General features: G+C 45.9%; 2 protein-coding genes and 1 long non-coding RNA gene across 3 annotated transcripts; 1 reads left to right on the top strand and 2 right to left on the bottom strand.

The window, feature by feature from the left end:
- Nucleotides 1–1,393: 1,393 nt before the first annotated feature.
- On the bottom strand, nucleotides 1,394–2,610 carry LOC128801369 (uncharacterized). Its single transcript, XR_008435182.1, has 2 exons — nucleotides 2,358–2,610; nucleotides 1,394–2,251 (listed from the first exon to the last, which is right to left on the bottom strand). It is a non-coding gene; the product is annotated as an uncharacterized LOC128801369 (long non-coding RNA).
- Nucleotides 2,611–13,277: 10,667 nt separating this feature from the next.
- LOC128801146 (feather beta keratin-like) lies at nucleotides 13,278–14,022 on the top strand. The gene has a single exon (XM_053966827.1). It carries the CDS (start codon nucleotides 13,363–13,365, stop codon nucleotides 13,666–13,668), a length of 306 nt encoding a protein of 101 aa, XP_053822802.1. The 5' UTR covers nucleotides 13,278–13,362; the 3' UTR covers nucleotides 13,669–14,022.
- Nucleotides 14,023–15,335: 1,313 nt separating this feature from the next.
- Nucleotides 15,336–16,057, bottom strand: LOC128801148 (feather keratin 1-like). The gene has a single exon (XM_053966829.1). It carries the CDS (start codon nucleotides 15,806–15,808, stop codon nucleotides 15,503–15,505), a length of 306 nt encoding a protein of 101 aa, XP_053822804.1. The 5' UTR covers nucleotides 15,809–16,057; the 3' UTR covers nucleotides 15,336–15,502.
- Nucleotides 16,058–16,294: the final 237 nt, after the last annotated feature.

A 16,294-nucleotide genomic window follows, 5' to 3' on the forward strand; every position in this document is an offset into this window, starting at 1 on the left:
ACCCAGGAGCCGATTTGTGGAAAAAGCAGATTTGCAGATTTCCTTTGTGGATTAGAAGAAATGAAGTGGATTGGTGTGGACAGAACAGCCTGGCGGGGGTTGAGGAAGGATTTTGGAAACGTGATTCCCTGGAAATTCCAGTAGGGGAACGTCAGCTCGTTAATTCTCAGCTTGATCACTCATTACTTCTAGCTATTACCAAATATCAGCCAATATATACATAATATTTAATATTTATATTTATTTCTTTTGCATTTTAAGATACACATCCCTCCATTGATCATCTTTGCCTATAATAGATAATATTTATATTTATTTATTTCACATGTTGCAGATTGTCCTTGCCCATAATATATAATATTAATATTTATTTCTTTCACAAGTTGCAGATGGTCCTTGCCCATAATATATAATATTAATATTTATTTCTTTCACACATTGCCCAACTTGTCCTAGCCTGGTGCCCCAGGGAGGGTGACAGTGCCCAGCGCCTGCCTGTACACGCTTGGCCCAGGATTTTTGTCCTATTTTTGGGGAACAGCCTTGTGAGTCGGCTGGAAAATTCATTCCAGGGCTTCAATTAATTAAAAAAAATCTGCATTTTTGTGCTGGGCCTGGCACCCGGAGGCAGCAGCATTTCACCCCAAAATCCAGGCTGGATGAACTCTGGGAAAAGGCAAAATCTCATCAATTTTGCTTGGTAGGTTGGTTAATGCTGATGTGGGGGGTATTGAGCCCCAGGAAAAGTCCCAAAGTCACTTCTGGGACCAAAAATGTTCAAAATAAAATGTGGAGGAGAAAGTTTTCCACCAGAACTGGAGTGACTGGACAGAGGGGTGGGCTCAGACTGAAAAAAAGGAAATTTGGGTGGGATTTTGGGGAGGAATTGCTCCCTGTGAGGGCCTGGCCCAGGTGGTTCCATGGTTTCTCCATCCCTGGAAGTGCCCAAGGCCAGGCTGGAACCACCTGGGAGAGGGGAAGGTCCCTGCCCATGAAATTTGGGTGGGATTTTGGGGAGGAATTGTTCCCTGTGAGGGTCCCAGGTTATTCCATGGATTCTCCATCCCTGGAAGTGCCCAAGGCCAGGTTGGAACCATCTGGGATAGGGGAAGGTCCCTGCCCATGGAACCGGGGTGGGATTTTTTGGGATTTAAGGTTCCTTCCCATCCCAAACCATTCCAGAATTCCATGGGCTGCTTTAGATGGGATTTTAGGGATCAACCCTTCCCTGGCCCAGGTGCTTCCATGGATTCCCCATCCCTGGGAGCGCCCAAGGCCAGGCTGGAACCACCTGGGACAGTGGGAACGTCCCTGCCCATGACAGGGGGTGGCACTGGATGATTTTTGGGGTCCCTTCCACCCCAAACCATCCTAAAAAAGCAAAACCCAAAAGTGCATCTTCATGACAGCATTTAATGGGAACGAGAAGCTCAATTTACAAGTGCAAAACTCTCTGGAAAGGATAAAATCAAAGAATTCCAGGAGGGTCCACAACAAATCCCCACTCCCATGATTTTCACAGATTTTAGCAGAAGGATTTTGCAAAGAGATTTGCTCTTACAATTGCTGTATATATTTTGATTTTGTTTTTTTTTTTTTTTCCTTGGCTTTCATTAAATGAGATAAAGAAAGGAAAAGAAGCTGGGAGAGCGTTACACAATGGGACTAAGCAGGAAGAAAGCACAGCAAGGAGCTACAAATTCCTAATTTTCAGAAATGCCAAGTAGAGCTGATTTATTTCTTTCTTTTTAAATGCTGGTTCAGCAAAATTTGCAAATGAAGAGGAATTTGGGTAAAATTTCATTTTAGAATCCAAGATTTTCAGTCATATTGTTTGGGTGGATTTTGTAATTTTTTTATTTTGAGAGAAATTGATAATAAAACATCTGTGTTGGCATAAAAACGAATTTATTGACACACAGCTTTTAGCAAACCAAAAAAAAAAAAAAAAGAAAAAAAAGATATATATATATATTTTTTTTAATTCTGGTTTCTTGGAAAATGCTGGCCTTTGGTTTGCCCTAATTTGGAATGAGGTCAATAGAGAAATTTCAGTTTTCGCGTAGTTTGGAAATTCTAGTCCTTGGGCAGGTCTAGTGCCAGGAATCCCTGGATTTATGGACTCCATGGGAACCTCGGGAGCTCGGCACTTCTACAATCCATTATCCATAAACTTTAGTCGGGCTCTGTCTGACCGCTCAGTTGTGCTTTTCAGTCTATCCACAGATATCCAGGCAGGGTTTAGGTTGGCCTGCAAGTTCCACAACAAAACTGGGATAAGTGAGGAGGAAAAGGATTAAAATTCCCCAAAGCGCCCCGAAAGGAGGCGTTCACACCTGAGCCCAAAGCGCACCTACCCCCAAACCCATGGAATCCCTGGGAGCCCAGGAAGTTCCTGATGTCCAGCAAGGCCGTGGAGCCCACCAGGGTCTGCTGGGGGAAGGTGGTCAGTGTGGGCCCGGGGTAGATGACGGAGTAGGGGGGAAAGTCGGGCTCCACGATGTCCACCACGGTGTCAGGGTACTTGATGACACAGGTGTCACTGCGGGTCACGGCGAAGGGCTCGGGGCACGCCAGGCCCGCAGGCAGGCAGCACTCGTGGAAGGGAGACATGGGGCAGGGCAGAGCTGGAAACGAGCAGGGAAAGAGGGAAAAATGAGAAAAAACCATCCTTGGTGCGGCGGGAAATATCTGGGATAAATAGCGGGGTGTTGGTAACGCAGTTGTGGGGATTTACGGCAAATTGGGAATTACAAAGAGCTCAGGTGGGAATTAAATTTGGCCTGGAATTGAGCAGGAAAAGAGGGAAAAATGAGAAAAAATCATCTTTGGTGTGGTGGGAAATATCTGGGATAAATAGCGGAGTGTTGGTAATGTGGTTATGGGGGTTTACGGCAAATTGGGAGCTCAGGTGGGAATTGAATTTGGGAGGAATTGAGCAGGAATTCAGGTAGCAGTTGAATTTTTCCTGGAATTGAGCAGGAAGAGAGGGAAAAATGAGAAAAAATCATCCTTGGTGTGGCGGGAAATATCTGGGATAAATAGCGGGGTGTTGGTAATATGGTTATGGGGATTTACGGCAAATTGGGAATTACACAGAGCTCAGATGGGAGCTGAATTTGTCCAGTTTAGTTTTCCAAGCAGGAACTCTTTTCCTTCCTGACTGAACTTCCTGCTTTTCAATAGAATTATATTTTCCAGACCATCACCATTTTAACCCCAAAAAGCTTTTATCCCATTGCTTCTCTTCCTGGGATTTTCGCTGTGCCCATTCCACTCCTATTGCCAGCAGAAAACCATGACCCCCAACTCAACCCCAGACTTTAAACTTGGGTTTTAATCCTCGTTTAAATCCCCAGTATGGAGGATGGAGCTCATGTCCTCCTCCCACCCTGTTCCAAGTGGAGCAGTGAGATCCACCCATCTTTTATTGGTCTCATTAGGGACCAGCTGGATATTTGAAATCCCAGAGCACTTTAAGCCCAGCCTGATATCGAGGCCAGATTTTTCCCGGGTATGGTTTAATTACGGACTGAAGGCCGTGCTTGCCCTGGATTGTGCCCACACGGATTAGGCAAGGAAAACATGGAGGGAGAAGGGATAATTTTCCTAATTTTTCTCATTTTATCTCTGTGGATCTGCTGGGGGAGAAATTAAGGGCTGGCAAAAGGGGCTTGAAGTGATTTCCTAAATAAGTCCCCACTTCACCCCAGGAATCTCTACAGGAGACAAAATCCAGGGGGAATTTCTCACATCTCCACCTGAACATCCCATTTTAACCTTTCTGAGTTAAAAAAATCTGTTTTTTTTTTCCCAATTGATTCAAGTCCAATCTCCTTAGACTTGAAAGTGAGGAAAAGGCAACCACGGGGGATTTTTCCAGCTGAAAAGCTGGATCTGGAATGGCTGATTTTGGCTTTGAGAAAAGAAGATTGGTCTGGGGGTTGAGATCGTCGAGTGATTCCACACAATTGGTAAAAGCTCATCCCAGAACTCCTGAAAGGAGGTGAAAAAGGAGCGCTTGGATGTTCCTGCTACATTTGGAATTCAAAACTGTAAATATATTTTAACCGAAGTCAGCAGTAAAGTGGATTTTGAGTAAGGAAAATCTGTGTTCTGCTCTCTGCAGGATTGGGAAAATATTTAGGGTGAGTTCTCCAACTTAACACTGAAGCCTCCTGGAAGACAGCTGAGGGTGAGAATATCATAGAAATTAAATTTTAAATGATCATTTCTTTAATGACACCAACTCTTTAGAATATGAAAAGAGCACCATGGAATTATTGAGACTCTTTAGGATTCACAGGGAGTTTTCTGTGCCCTCCCTAATTTCCACGAGCTGAGCTCTCCCCTCTGAAGTGTAAAACTTCAATTAACTCCAAACTAAAGGATAATAAAAAGGCTTTTTCTGGCAAAACACCCCCTTGTCCTTTCACGAGCTCACCCTGTCATTTGATATTCAGATAGAAACAATAACAATAATAATAATAAAAATAAATAATTGATTTAAAATTCAATAATTGATTCAAAATTGACTTACCTGGATCACCCAAGGAGGAGAGGAAAAGAAAAGTGATTAGGGAGGCTTCTACGTAGCAAATGCTTTTATACACGTCCCCAAAGCGCCTGGAGGATGTGACACCCTCTTTGCATGAAGTCTTAATTAGTTGCAAAACAAACTTTGCTGCCTGCATAACTTCTGCGAGTAATGAAACTGTTTTGCTCCCTGTTTGTGTTTGTTCCCTCCCGGAGCTTCCCAGAGTGTGCTACGCCCTCCGGGCAGGATTCACTTTGCCCTTTCAAGGGCCAAAAATAGGGCTCGATCTGCTGGTAATTAACCACATTTCAGTTATTTCGGGGCCTGATCAAGGGTTCTTTTATTGGCATTGGGTTTTCCCTCTCAGGTTCTGTGAAAGGGAGCTGCAGTGGCATAATTTCGTATCAGGGAGCAGCATAATTTTTATAATTTCCCAGTGCGGATGGGATTTTTTATTCCCAGGGGCATCAGCTGTACCCCTACACAGCTGGACACCCACGGAAAAGGAGAAAGAATAAATTCACAATTCCAGAAATCTCAATAAATCCCACGAATTCTCAAGAAATCTTTAATTTCACAGCATCAGCGAACACCTCTGAGAAAGAGGAGAAAGCTTAGCCTTATCTCCCATCCACTCCTTACAAATCCTGGGACGGGGTTTAAGTGGAGCAGCTGGATTTGGTCCCGGGCTTTGCGGGGTTTGACCCCAGTGCAATTAAAGGCACTCAAATCCCACCCACGATTCTGGCTCCTGACTCAAGGTGAAGTCACCGAGCCTCACACGGGCCTGGTTTTGTTTGTTTGGGCTTTTTTTTCCCCCTCTCCCCCCAGTTTTTTTGGGTTGGAAGGGATAAAATTGTGGGAAAGGAAAGGTTGGAACCACCTAGGTTTTCTGGGACAGAATTAAGCAGGGGGGGAAAAGTAGACATGAAATTGTTCTGTCCTGATGAAAACTTAATTTAACACAAATTAGGGATGTGAATTTAATATAAAACCATTAAAAATACAGGAGATAAATTGGGCTGGGTAGTTTATCAGCATTTTTGAGTGAGCCAGACATGGATTTAAAATGTTTTTATTAAGATTTTAAAGAGGAAATCAATGGCAGAAAAATCATAATAAAGATACAAATCAGGATTTTCACAGAAAGAGATTTCTGAGGGAGCCACCAGAACGTTTTGGGATAACAGTCCCCCACACAGTTTTATTTCTTTACTACATAAAAGCTGTCCTTAATTGAAATCCTACTGGAGTACCAGGATGGGACTCAAATATTCGGGGACACCCTTAAAAGCAAAATTCCACCTCTGTGTTGTGTCCCTGATGCCCAAATCTGCATAAATCCCTTGAGATCAGCCCAAAACCTTTTGTTCCCAAGTGGTCACAAATGCTTTTGCCTTAGGACCCCTCTCAGGCTGCAGATAATTTATGCTGGGAGGGAAAATTGAGAGTAAATAATAATTAGGAACGAAGCGAGGCAGCTCAACTTTCTGGCACCTTGCTTGGGATATGAATCCTGGGAAAGAGGAATGAGAATTGTGGATATCCCATCCCTGGAAGTGTCTAAGGCAGGTGGGAATGTCCCAAGATTTAACTCTAATTAACCAGCCTTAGGTTATATGAAAGCTGTTCCACAAAATTAATTCAGTTGAAGATATAAAGGGACACTAATGCATATTTTTATATTTTTATATTTTAAAAATATTTTAAATTTATAAATTTATGATTTTTAAATACTATAATTATATATATTTATATAATATATATATTTATATATTTATATTTCTATATTTTTATTTCTGTATTTCTATATTTTTGGGGGTTGTACTTTTTATATTTTATTTATATTATATGTATTTATATATAAATATTTTTATATTTTATTTATATTTATAGTTATATTTTATTTCCTTTCAGAACCAACATACTAAGATTTGCTTCTTGCCGATTAACCACCTAACACCTTTTAAAGATAATAATTAATTGTATTTATATAAAAAATTCACACAATGTGCTGCCAAGTGCAGATAAACCTTAAAACCTGAAGGTTTATCCATCACAGGTTGGATTTGATGATCTTGGCATTCTTCTTCTGGGGTTCTGTGAACCCTCCCCTTTTCCCAACCCCTTGTGCTGCAGAACATTCTGGAACTCGCGGGGATTTCTGCTCCCTCTGCATTTTTGGGCCCCCTGTAAAAAAAATCTCCTCTGCCCTTCCCTCGCAGGCGGATTTTCCGTCGCCTTTGGCAGATTTCAATTCCAGTTATTATCTGGGTTTAGGGAAGCACAGGAGGCAAATGAATTCTCCGAGGTCACCGCGGGAGCACCCAGAGGAACCCGGAGTGAACCGGGCTGGCATTTATTTGAATTCCACATTTGAATTCCAGCGGCTCCTGCAGGCCTCGGCCACCGTTCCATGGGGTCCATGGGGGGGAAGGAGAATCCCCAAACCCGGGGATCAGCGTGATGGAGCTGGGAATGAAGGGCTGGGAGCTCCAAACCATGTCAGGGATTGAGGGAGGAGCTGGGAGCGCTTTTGGACGTGTCCTGAAATGTCTTTTGCAGTTGGGGCCTGGAAATCTGTGCCAGTAAACACAGCCCTGGGTTTTATTTTAATAAATCGTTTTGTTTTCAAAGTGCCCTGTGTTGTCACGTTCTCTCCATGTGTTGTTTTGTGGAGTCCTGGAGTGGTTTGGGTGGGAAGGAGCTTTAAAAATAATTTCATTCCAAGCCCTCCCAGGAACTCAGGCCGCATCCAGCCAGGCCTCGAACATTTCCAGGGACGGGGAATCCACAATTCCCTGCAAAAACTCCCCACCCTCCCACAGAACATTTTTATCCTTAATTTCTCCCTCAGAATGAGCAGCAAACTTTGAATGCTTTCCATTTTCCCTTCAAAAAAAGTGCTGAGTTTGCCAAAGTTGCTGGAGGCCTTCAAGGCCCGATCCCTAATTAAAGCCCAGGCCTTTGTTTATGTCTTTCGAAACCTAAAGCTGCCACTTAAGAAATCTGCAATTAGTGGGGCCTGCAAATTGCTCCCGTGGATGGAGTAATGATCCCCAGGCAGAAAATAATTCCTTTTTAATGAAAATCCTGCCCCAAAAATCCCCCCCCGTAGGAAATGCCGCGCTGCCAAGGAATAATCGTATCAGTGTGGATTTATCTGCTTTTTAACAGCTAAAGAGGGGGGAAACCAAGCAAATAAATAATAATAATAATAATAATAATAAAAGCAGGAGGGTGAAGCTGTGGGAATTTTCTTCAATTAATTGAAATATTAGCGAAGTCTTTTGTGTGTGTGTGTGAGGTGCTAATTAATTCTAGGTTAATTTTTCAGGACTGAGTTGTGCATTCTCTTCTTGTGGGTCACGCTGGCCCCATTTGCATTTCTGACCTTCCCACTCTGCTCCTGGCCCTTCCTCAGAATTCCAGAATAATTGTCTTTTTTGGGCTCTGAGGCTCATAATTAAACTGAAAAATCTTTTTTTTTCCTCAATTCCTTCCTCTGACAAGCCCCAAATTTTTATTAAATCTTAATCAAAGTTCTTGATTTGTTATTCCTTTATCAATATGAAAAAATTCAGCTCTAAGCCCCTTCCCCTAAATCCAAAATTAACCATGAATGATCTCCACATTTTGATTTAAAAATTAGTCCCTGCTTGTGTAATTCCAGAGGAATCAGTGTTGTCCAATGTCCAGGTTTTCTCTGCAGCAAATTCCAGCATTTGCCTGTTCTGGGAAATCTGGCAGAAGTAAAAAAACCAAAGTTTACAAATCAAAATCAAACCTGAGAAAATATTTATAATCATTAATATTATATTTGCAATAGCAAAACTTACTGTTATTTATTATTTAGTGTATTGCTAATATAGTATTATTTATGATAAATATAATTAATATCTAGATTTTGTTATATTTATACAAATATTTTAATAATTAGAAATATACAATAGATTTAAAGGCTATATATATATATAACATATATTATATACTATATATTTTATATTTTATATTTTATATTTTATATTTTATATTTTATACTTTATATATTTTTATATTTTAATATTGTTATATTTTTTTTGTATTTTTATATTTTCATATAAATATATTTGTATGAAAAGATAAATATATTTACTAGATTTATTTTTATTTTTATATTTTCTTATATATTTTAAAAATATCTGTTTATGACCAGAGGACGTCCATTACCTGGTCCTTCAGGGTGACTTTGTGACTCTCTTTGCGATCCTGCAATCCTGCTGCATCCCCAAAAGCTGCTAATGAGTGTTTTACATGAATAAATCATTCATGAGAGTTTGCAAAGGACTTTGAAATCCTTTAATCTGGGGGCTGTTCCCCAGGACTGGCGTTGCCTCGGGAACTTTGCAGAGTCACGCATTTTTGCAGGAATAATTCCAGACGGAAATGGGATTAATTATTAAAAAGGGGGAAATAGGAATAAAAATGGACAATTCAATGATTTTCAGGGAACGGGGGATGGAGAATGAGCCCTTTTCCTACTGAAATCTCCCAATATTCCAATTATTTCAGATATATATTTTATATGTAATAAATTTTATATCTATATAAATGTATATAAAAATTATATATATATATATTTAATATACATATTTTAATTTAGTTTTTTTAAAAAATTATTATTTCCTCAGCAGTAGGGAGACAGGAGGAGGGAGGGAGAGAATTTTCCCTGCTCCAGTCCTTTTCCGAGCAGGAACTACAAGGCTCTGCTGCGAAACCTGAACAGATTTTCTGGAGCACTAAAAATCAGGAGCAGAGAAGCCCCAGTTCCTTCTGGGAGTTTCTGGGGCAGGACCTGGAGCTGCTGGTACCCCCGAGAGGATGGAGGAAAGGCTGAAGGAATTGTTCTGCACACACAGAAACTGGGATTTTATTACTTTTTTATCCAAAAAAGGACATTTCTGGGCACCCTCGCTATGCTCTGAAACACTTCTTTGAGCATCACCCCCTATTAAAGGGCCAAGAGGTGCCCCAGGGCTGACAAAAACCTCATTCCTGAGCTCATTTTGGGGTAAAAACCTCCACTTTCAGCCCAGGGAATGAGGCAGGGAAAGTGCCCAGTGTCCCTCGAGCTCTGCCCTTCCCTACAGCCAGATTTGTTTTTTACCTGCTCCTTGTTTGCTCCTTTAATAGAGCAGCCAATTTTTAATTTTTTTTTTCTCTTTAAATCCCTCTAAATGAGGAGGTGTGACAGGGAGAGCCCCGGGGCAGCAGCTCCGATCCCAAATTTTGCCATCCCAGGTGCTCATTAATGGTTTGCACATCCCTGTGTCATTATCCCCAGCGTGGAATTGGCTTCAGACACCCATGGATTGAGCAATAAAAGCCCTCAAAGATAAACAGATCAGAGCTCAGCTGCCATTCCAGTAATCAGTTCCCAATCAGGTCAGGATTCTTGGCCGTGTAAGGGTTTTTTTTATTTTATTATTTCCTACGCTGCGTGCATATTAAAACCCAATAATGGAATAAATTTAATTTATTCCATTATTGGAATAAATGAATTAGTGGAATAAATTAAATCCCAATAGTGGAATCAATAAAATCCCAATAGTGGAATAAATTAAATCCCAAAAATGGAATAAATTAAATCCCAGTAATGGAATAAATTAAATCCCAAGAATGGAATAAATTCAATGGAATAAATTCCATTATAATTAATGGAATAACCTGGATCCAGAGAGAGGCAAGTAAACTCCTTTCCCTCGGTTTCACGAATCCATTCCCTGGCTTTGTGTTGGGATTTCCTGTCAGTCTCCCAGGAAATCACAGAATGCTTTGGGGTGGAAAGGGCCTTAAAACTCATCTTATTCCCCCCTGCCATGGACAGGGACATTCCCACCATCCCTGGCTGCTCCAGCCTGGCCTTGGACACATCCATGGATGGAACATCCATGGGATAACCCCTGCCAGGACCTCCCCAGCCTCGCAGGGAGGAATTCCTTCCCAAAATCCCATCTAAATTTCCTTTCTGTCAGTCTGAACCTTCCCAAAATCCCACCTAAACCTCCTCTCCATGGGTCTGAGCCCATTCCCCCTTGTCCTGGCACCCCATCCCTTGCAAATTGTCTCTCCCTGTGGTTCTCGGAGCCTCTTCAGGTCCTGCAAGGCCACAATTGGGTCACCCCAAAGCTTCTCAAGGGTAAAAATTCCCAACTCTCCCAGCAGAGCTGCTCCATCCCTCAGATCCCATCCTGGAGCCTCCTCTAGGCTCTCTCCAGCAGCTCCAGGTCCTCCCTGGGCTGGACTTTGGGCTGGGGCAGCTCTGCAGGTGAGGTCTCACCTGAGCTGGACCCCCCCTCCCCATCCCCACCTCGTTTTGTTCCCAGCGCTGCTGCATTAAATTGTCACAAGAATCCCAAGCAGCCTTGGATCTGCTCCAGAGGCTCCGTGGGAGGTCATTGTGACGCACAAAATGACTTTTTAATGAAAAAAATTAATAACCCTGGGTTTCTGACGCTGTCAAATGCTGTCTGCCCAGGGAGTAACCAAATTTCGGGTGACGTTCTTGCTCAAGTGACAAAACCATTCCAATTTTGCATTGTAGATGCAATATTTCCATGGCTGATGCACTTTGTGTGTCTCAACCATTTAATGAATATTTGGTATTGGCTTTGAAGTTCTGCCCTTTCAAGAAGCTGAAGCTTCAGCTGTTCTGCAGGCAGACACCTCCGAGGCTTCGGGATGTGGGATGAAGCTAAATGAGAGATGGAGGTTCTGATACTGCTGGCAGGGAGCCTCCAGAGAAATGTCCCTATTTTTTTTAATTTTTAAAAAAATCCTAAAAAAATTAGGTTTTTAAAATTAAAAAATACTTACCTTTGAAGTATTGAAATGTCTTTTTTTTAATTAAAAATACTTATCAATAATTCCACTTTGAGTGAAACATCCTTTTTTTTTTTTTTTTTTTTTTTTTTTAATTAAAAAAAATGCTTTCTAAAAAAATTCCCCTCAGTTGTGGAGTTACGGAATGGTTTGGGGTGGAAGGGACTTCAAAGATCACCTTTTCCCAAACCCTTCCACTGGCAGGGCCACCTCCCACTGGGTCAGGTTGCCCAATATCCCATCCAGCCTGGCCTGGAACGGATCACATCCTGGAATTGATCATTTCTTCAGCCTCAATCACCACAGGATGCATTCCCAATAAATTCGGTTCTTCTCTGAACTGAAATCTTCAAATAATTCTAAAAATAAAATGGAATCATTTTATCCATTCATGGTCAGTTTAATTCTTGTTTTGCTGCAGTCATGATGTGCCAAGCTCTGCTTTAATGAGTAAAATGAAACATTTCTCTTCTCAGAAATGTTTTGGGGTGGAAAAATTGAAGCTGGACACTTCCTCCCCTTGGTTAGCCAAAATTACCCGCTCAAATTACCTGAGCTGAGCAGAAATGATTGCTGGCTGCACCACCTGAATGAAGCATTTGCGCTTCTGGCTTTGGGGATGGCCATAAATAAACCCAAAATAGGTGTCCCAGCAATTGCAGGGATGCCACCTACCCTGTGTTCCCAATTGCTCTCATTCCTGTCCTACAGCAGGGCTGTCAGGATGTCACCAGCGGCCATCCTGGCCTCCAAATTGTGGTGCCAGGACAAAAAACCTGAGCACATTCCAGCCCTAATTAGGCCAGGGAAGCAACTTGCCCACTTGCCAGCTGCTGAATGTTTTATTTCCACTGAGAAACAGAGTTCAGCTCCCTGTTGGAAAAACAGAAGGAAAAACCACTCCTGGAGACTTTGCAGAAGTTGCTCTGATGGTCAAGGGGGAATTATTCCCCCTTAAAATGTGAAGCTGACTTGGAAGAGTCTACACAAACTGAAGGTAGCGACACAATGAACTATAAACCATGAGGTGGTTTCTGGAATAAAATGCTGAATGTTAACTGAAAAACTAAAAAAAAAAATGGTGCCAGGCAAGGTTTGTGACCTAATTAGGCTCTCACCTAAACCAGGGTTTCATTCTCCATGAGAGATTCAAACCAGACATGAGGCACAATCTAAAAACACAGGGAAAAATAGCTGCAATTACACTTATGCAAAACATGCAAATGATGTGTGAATCTGGAGCTACCTGGGATGAGTCTGGCGTGGTTTTAATTTGGAAATGGCCATGAGACAGATGAGGCAGTGGCTAAAGTGCCAGACAGAGGAGGAAAAACATGTTGCTTTCCAAGGAGATCGCCACAAAGGCCTTGAATTACCTGAATCAACAATGCTGGACAGGAGAGGCCTTTGATCTCTAATTAAGTCACATAAAACAAGGTTCCAGTGTGGATTGGGGGTGCCGGCAGCAAGGAAACGGGGAAGGAGCGTTGCAGCCGCAAATCAAAGGTTGGTGCAGGAGGAAGGGAGTGTTTTCCATGCAGGATGAGCTTGGGAAACACAACCCATGAGCAAAGGCTGGCCCTGGGGCTGCCCAGGATGGTATAAAATCCACTCTGAGCACAGGATCCCTCATCCACCTCTCCTGCTTTCTCCTCCTTGGTGACACAGGTGAGCTGCAACCACCTTTGCCTTCCTCTTCTCCTCTTCCTCCTTCTCTTTGTCTTTGCCTTCATCGCTGCTGAGCAGCTCCTGCTGAGAACTTTGCCACCAGATCCTGCTCCCAGCCTCTGTTCACTGGAGAAGCTGGGAGAAGCTCTTAGGCTCTTTGCAGGAAGCTGTGAGGATGAGGTTCCTGATCCTTTCTTCCTCCCTATTCCCTGTCCCTTGTCCCGGTCTCTGCTCCTGTTGAGGCCGTGCCTCAAGTTCTGCCTGTGCCTTCTGCAGGTGCTCCTGCAGCCACAGCCATGTCCTGCTACGACCTGTGCCGGCCCTGCGGCCCCACCCCGCTGGCCAACAGCTGCAACGAGCCCTGTGTCCGGCAGTGCCAGGACTCGCGGGTCATCATCGAGCCGTCCCCCGTGGTGGTCACCCTGCCCGGGCCCATCCTCAGCTCCTTCCCCCAGAACACCGCCGTGGGATCCTCCACCTCTGCCGCCGTGGGCAGCATCCTGAGCGAGTCCGGGGTCCCCATCAACTCGGGCGGCTTTGGGCTCTCGGGGCTCTCTGGCCTTGGTGGCCGCTACTGCGGCCGCAGGTGCCTGCCCTGCTAGAGCTGGGCCGGACGTCCAGCGAGTGCCTCCCCCAGGACGCCCCAAGCCAGGTGCCGCGCTGAGGCTGGAGCTGCTGGCCAGCGTTTCCAGAGGCCTCGGGGCCCTGCAGCCCTCCTGCCAAGGAGGGAGGCAAACGTGGCCAGCTGAGGCTTCTGCTTGTCCTGCTTTCTTCTGCACCTCCCCGGGCCCTGCCGGGCCCTGTTCTGCTGGCCCAGGGACTCAGCCCCTGGCCGGTGCAGCGGGGTCCTGCTGCTCCCGCTGGCCCCGTGCCCGGGGCAGGCAGACGTGTGTCCCACTGCTGGCACAGCCAGGGCTGCCTGCCCGGCCCTGCTGCTGGGCCAGCCTGGCCTGGGCCCTGCCCACCCCTGCTTTGTTTCTGTCTTCATACTCAATAAAGTTCACTCTGCATTGGAACTGGAGGCTCCTGGAGTTCCTTCCCTTTTGCGATCCCCAGCCAAAGCTGCGCCATGTGGGGTGTGATGCCCTGGGGAGTTTTGGGTGGTTAAAGGCTAGGGATGGACCCTTCTCTCACCTGGGCAAGGTGAGAACCTCCAAGGCAGTCACTGCAGGTGCCATGGGGCAGTGGAAGGTGTGTGGCCTTGTGTGGGTGTGCCCAGGGTGGCCAGGAGTGCCCCAGGGGACCACTGAGTGAGGCTGTGGTTGGGGACATGCTGGGGGTGGATGTGTAACGTGGACGTGGGACAGGGTTGGACACACAGGGATCATGATCCCTCCTCTGAGGGAGGGCAGCAGTGATGGTGACATAGCCTGGGTCTGTACCCAAGCCTAGAAGGGAGCACTGGAACCATCTTATCCCCCGCCCAAACTGTCCTGTGGTCAGTGGCATTAATTGCTTTTGAGTTATTCCGTGTGCCACCGTGTCCGGAAGGAGCAGGAATCTGGAGCAGACCTGTAGAGCTCTGCTGTGCAGATTGGCTACTTGATCTTGGAGCTTTTTTCCAGCCTTGAGGACTCTGGGATTCCTCCAGAAGAGTGACCCATGCTCAGTCCATTTCCACTGTACCAACACCCGGCACAGGACTCACATTTCTCTTTGCACACCTGCCCTGTGTGCCATGTGTCACCTCAGAACCTTGGGCTGTCCCTGTGCCCCAGGCTTTGGATGCTGTGCTTGGATGCAGGCAAGGAAAACAACCACTTGTAGTTGGAAATGCACAGCAAAGGCGTTGGGAAGAGCCCTGTTAATCTGCACAGAGATGTCTTCTGGAAGGTCAGTGTTCTGCCTCATCAACTGGAACCCAATGTCCAACCTCCCTCCGGGATCAAATGTCCCCTGGAGCACCTCCTGGTCACCCTGTGCACAATCACAAGGCCACACTCCCTCCAATCCCACCCAAGTCCCCCCAGGGCATCACATCCCCCACGGAAGAGCTTTAGCTGGGGATCACAAAAGGGAAGGAAGTCCAGAAGCCTCCAGTTCCAATGCAGAGTGAACTTTATTGAGTATGAAGACAGAAACAAAGCAGGGGTGGGCAGGGCCCAGGCCAGGCTGGCCCAGCAGCAGGGCCGGGCAGGCAGCCCTGGCTGTGCCAGCAGTGGGACACACGTCTGCCTGCCCCGGGCACGGGGCCAGCGGGAGCAGCAGGACCCCGCTTCACTGGCCAGGGGCTGAGCCCCTGGGCCAGCAGAACAGGGCCCGGCAGGGCCCGGGGAGGTGCAGAAGAAAGCAGGACAAGCAGAAGCCTCAGCTGGCCACGTTTGCCTCCCTCCTTGGCAGGAGGGCTGCAGGGCCCCGAGGCCTCTGGAAATGCTGGCCAGCAGCTCCAGGGGACACTTGGCTTGGCGAGGCACTCGCTGGACGTCCGGCCCAGCTCTAGCAGGGCAGGCACCTGCGGCCGCAGTAGCGGCCACCAAGGCCAGAGAGCCCCGAGAGTCCAAAGCCGCCCGAGTTGATGGGCACTCCCTCCTCGCTCAGGATGTTGCCCACGGCGGCAGAGGTGGAGGATCCCACGGCGGTGTTCTGGGGGAAGGAGCTGAGGATGGGCCCGGGCAGGGTGACCACCACGGGCGAGGGCTGGATGACCACACGGGAGTCCTGGCACTGCCGGACACAGGGCTCGTTGCAGCTGTTGGCCAGCGGGGTGGGGCCGCAGGGCCGGCACAGGTCGTAGCAGGACATGGCTGTGGCTGGAACAGCACCTGCAGAGAGGGCAGCAAAAGCACCCACGGGCTGTGAGGCACAGAGGGAGATGCTGCTGGGCAGGAGGAAACACAGCCTGGGCACAAGGGACAGCCTGGAGAGGGAGGAAGGGAGCAATTCAACAGCCCTGAGCCCAAAGAGTTCCCTGCAAAGAAATCCCAATGTCTCCCACCTCTCCCCAGGAGAAAACAACCACCAAAACCTGCTGAGAGCAGGATCAAGGAGAAAGACTCTCAGAGACCACTACGGAGAGACAAAGATTCCATTGAGGGCCAAGGCAGAAAAAAAGAGAAGGTGAAGAGGGAGGCAAAGGCTCTTGCAGCTCACCTGTGTCACCGAGGAGGAGAAGGCAGGAGAGGTGGATGAGAGATCCTCACTTGCTCTGCCTTTTATACCATCCCACACAGCCCCGGGCCCGACGCGCCTTTGCACAGGGAACATATTTACCAACAAGCTCATATTTTA

Source organism: Vidua chalybeata, chromosome 29, assembly GCF_026979565.1.
Source record: "Vidua chalybeata isolate OUT-0048 chromosome 29, bVidCha1 merged haplotype, whole genome shotgun sequence".
Lineage (NCBI taxonomy): Eukaryota > Metazoa > Chordata > Aves > Passeriformes > Viduidae > Vidua > Vidua chalybeata.

Bases quoted from the DNA above. Each gene is read 5' to 3' on its own strand.
- LOC128801146 (XM_053966827.1), top strand. From the start codon at position 13,363: ATGTCCTGCTACGACCTGTGCCGGCCCTGCGGCCCCACCCCGCTGGCC.
- LOC128801148 (XM_053966829.1), bottom strand. From the start codon at position 15,808: ATGTCCTGCTACGACCTGTGCCGGCCCTGCGGCCCCACCCCGCTGGCC.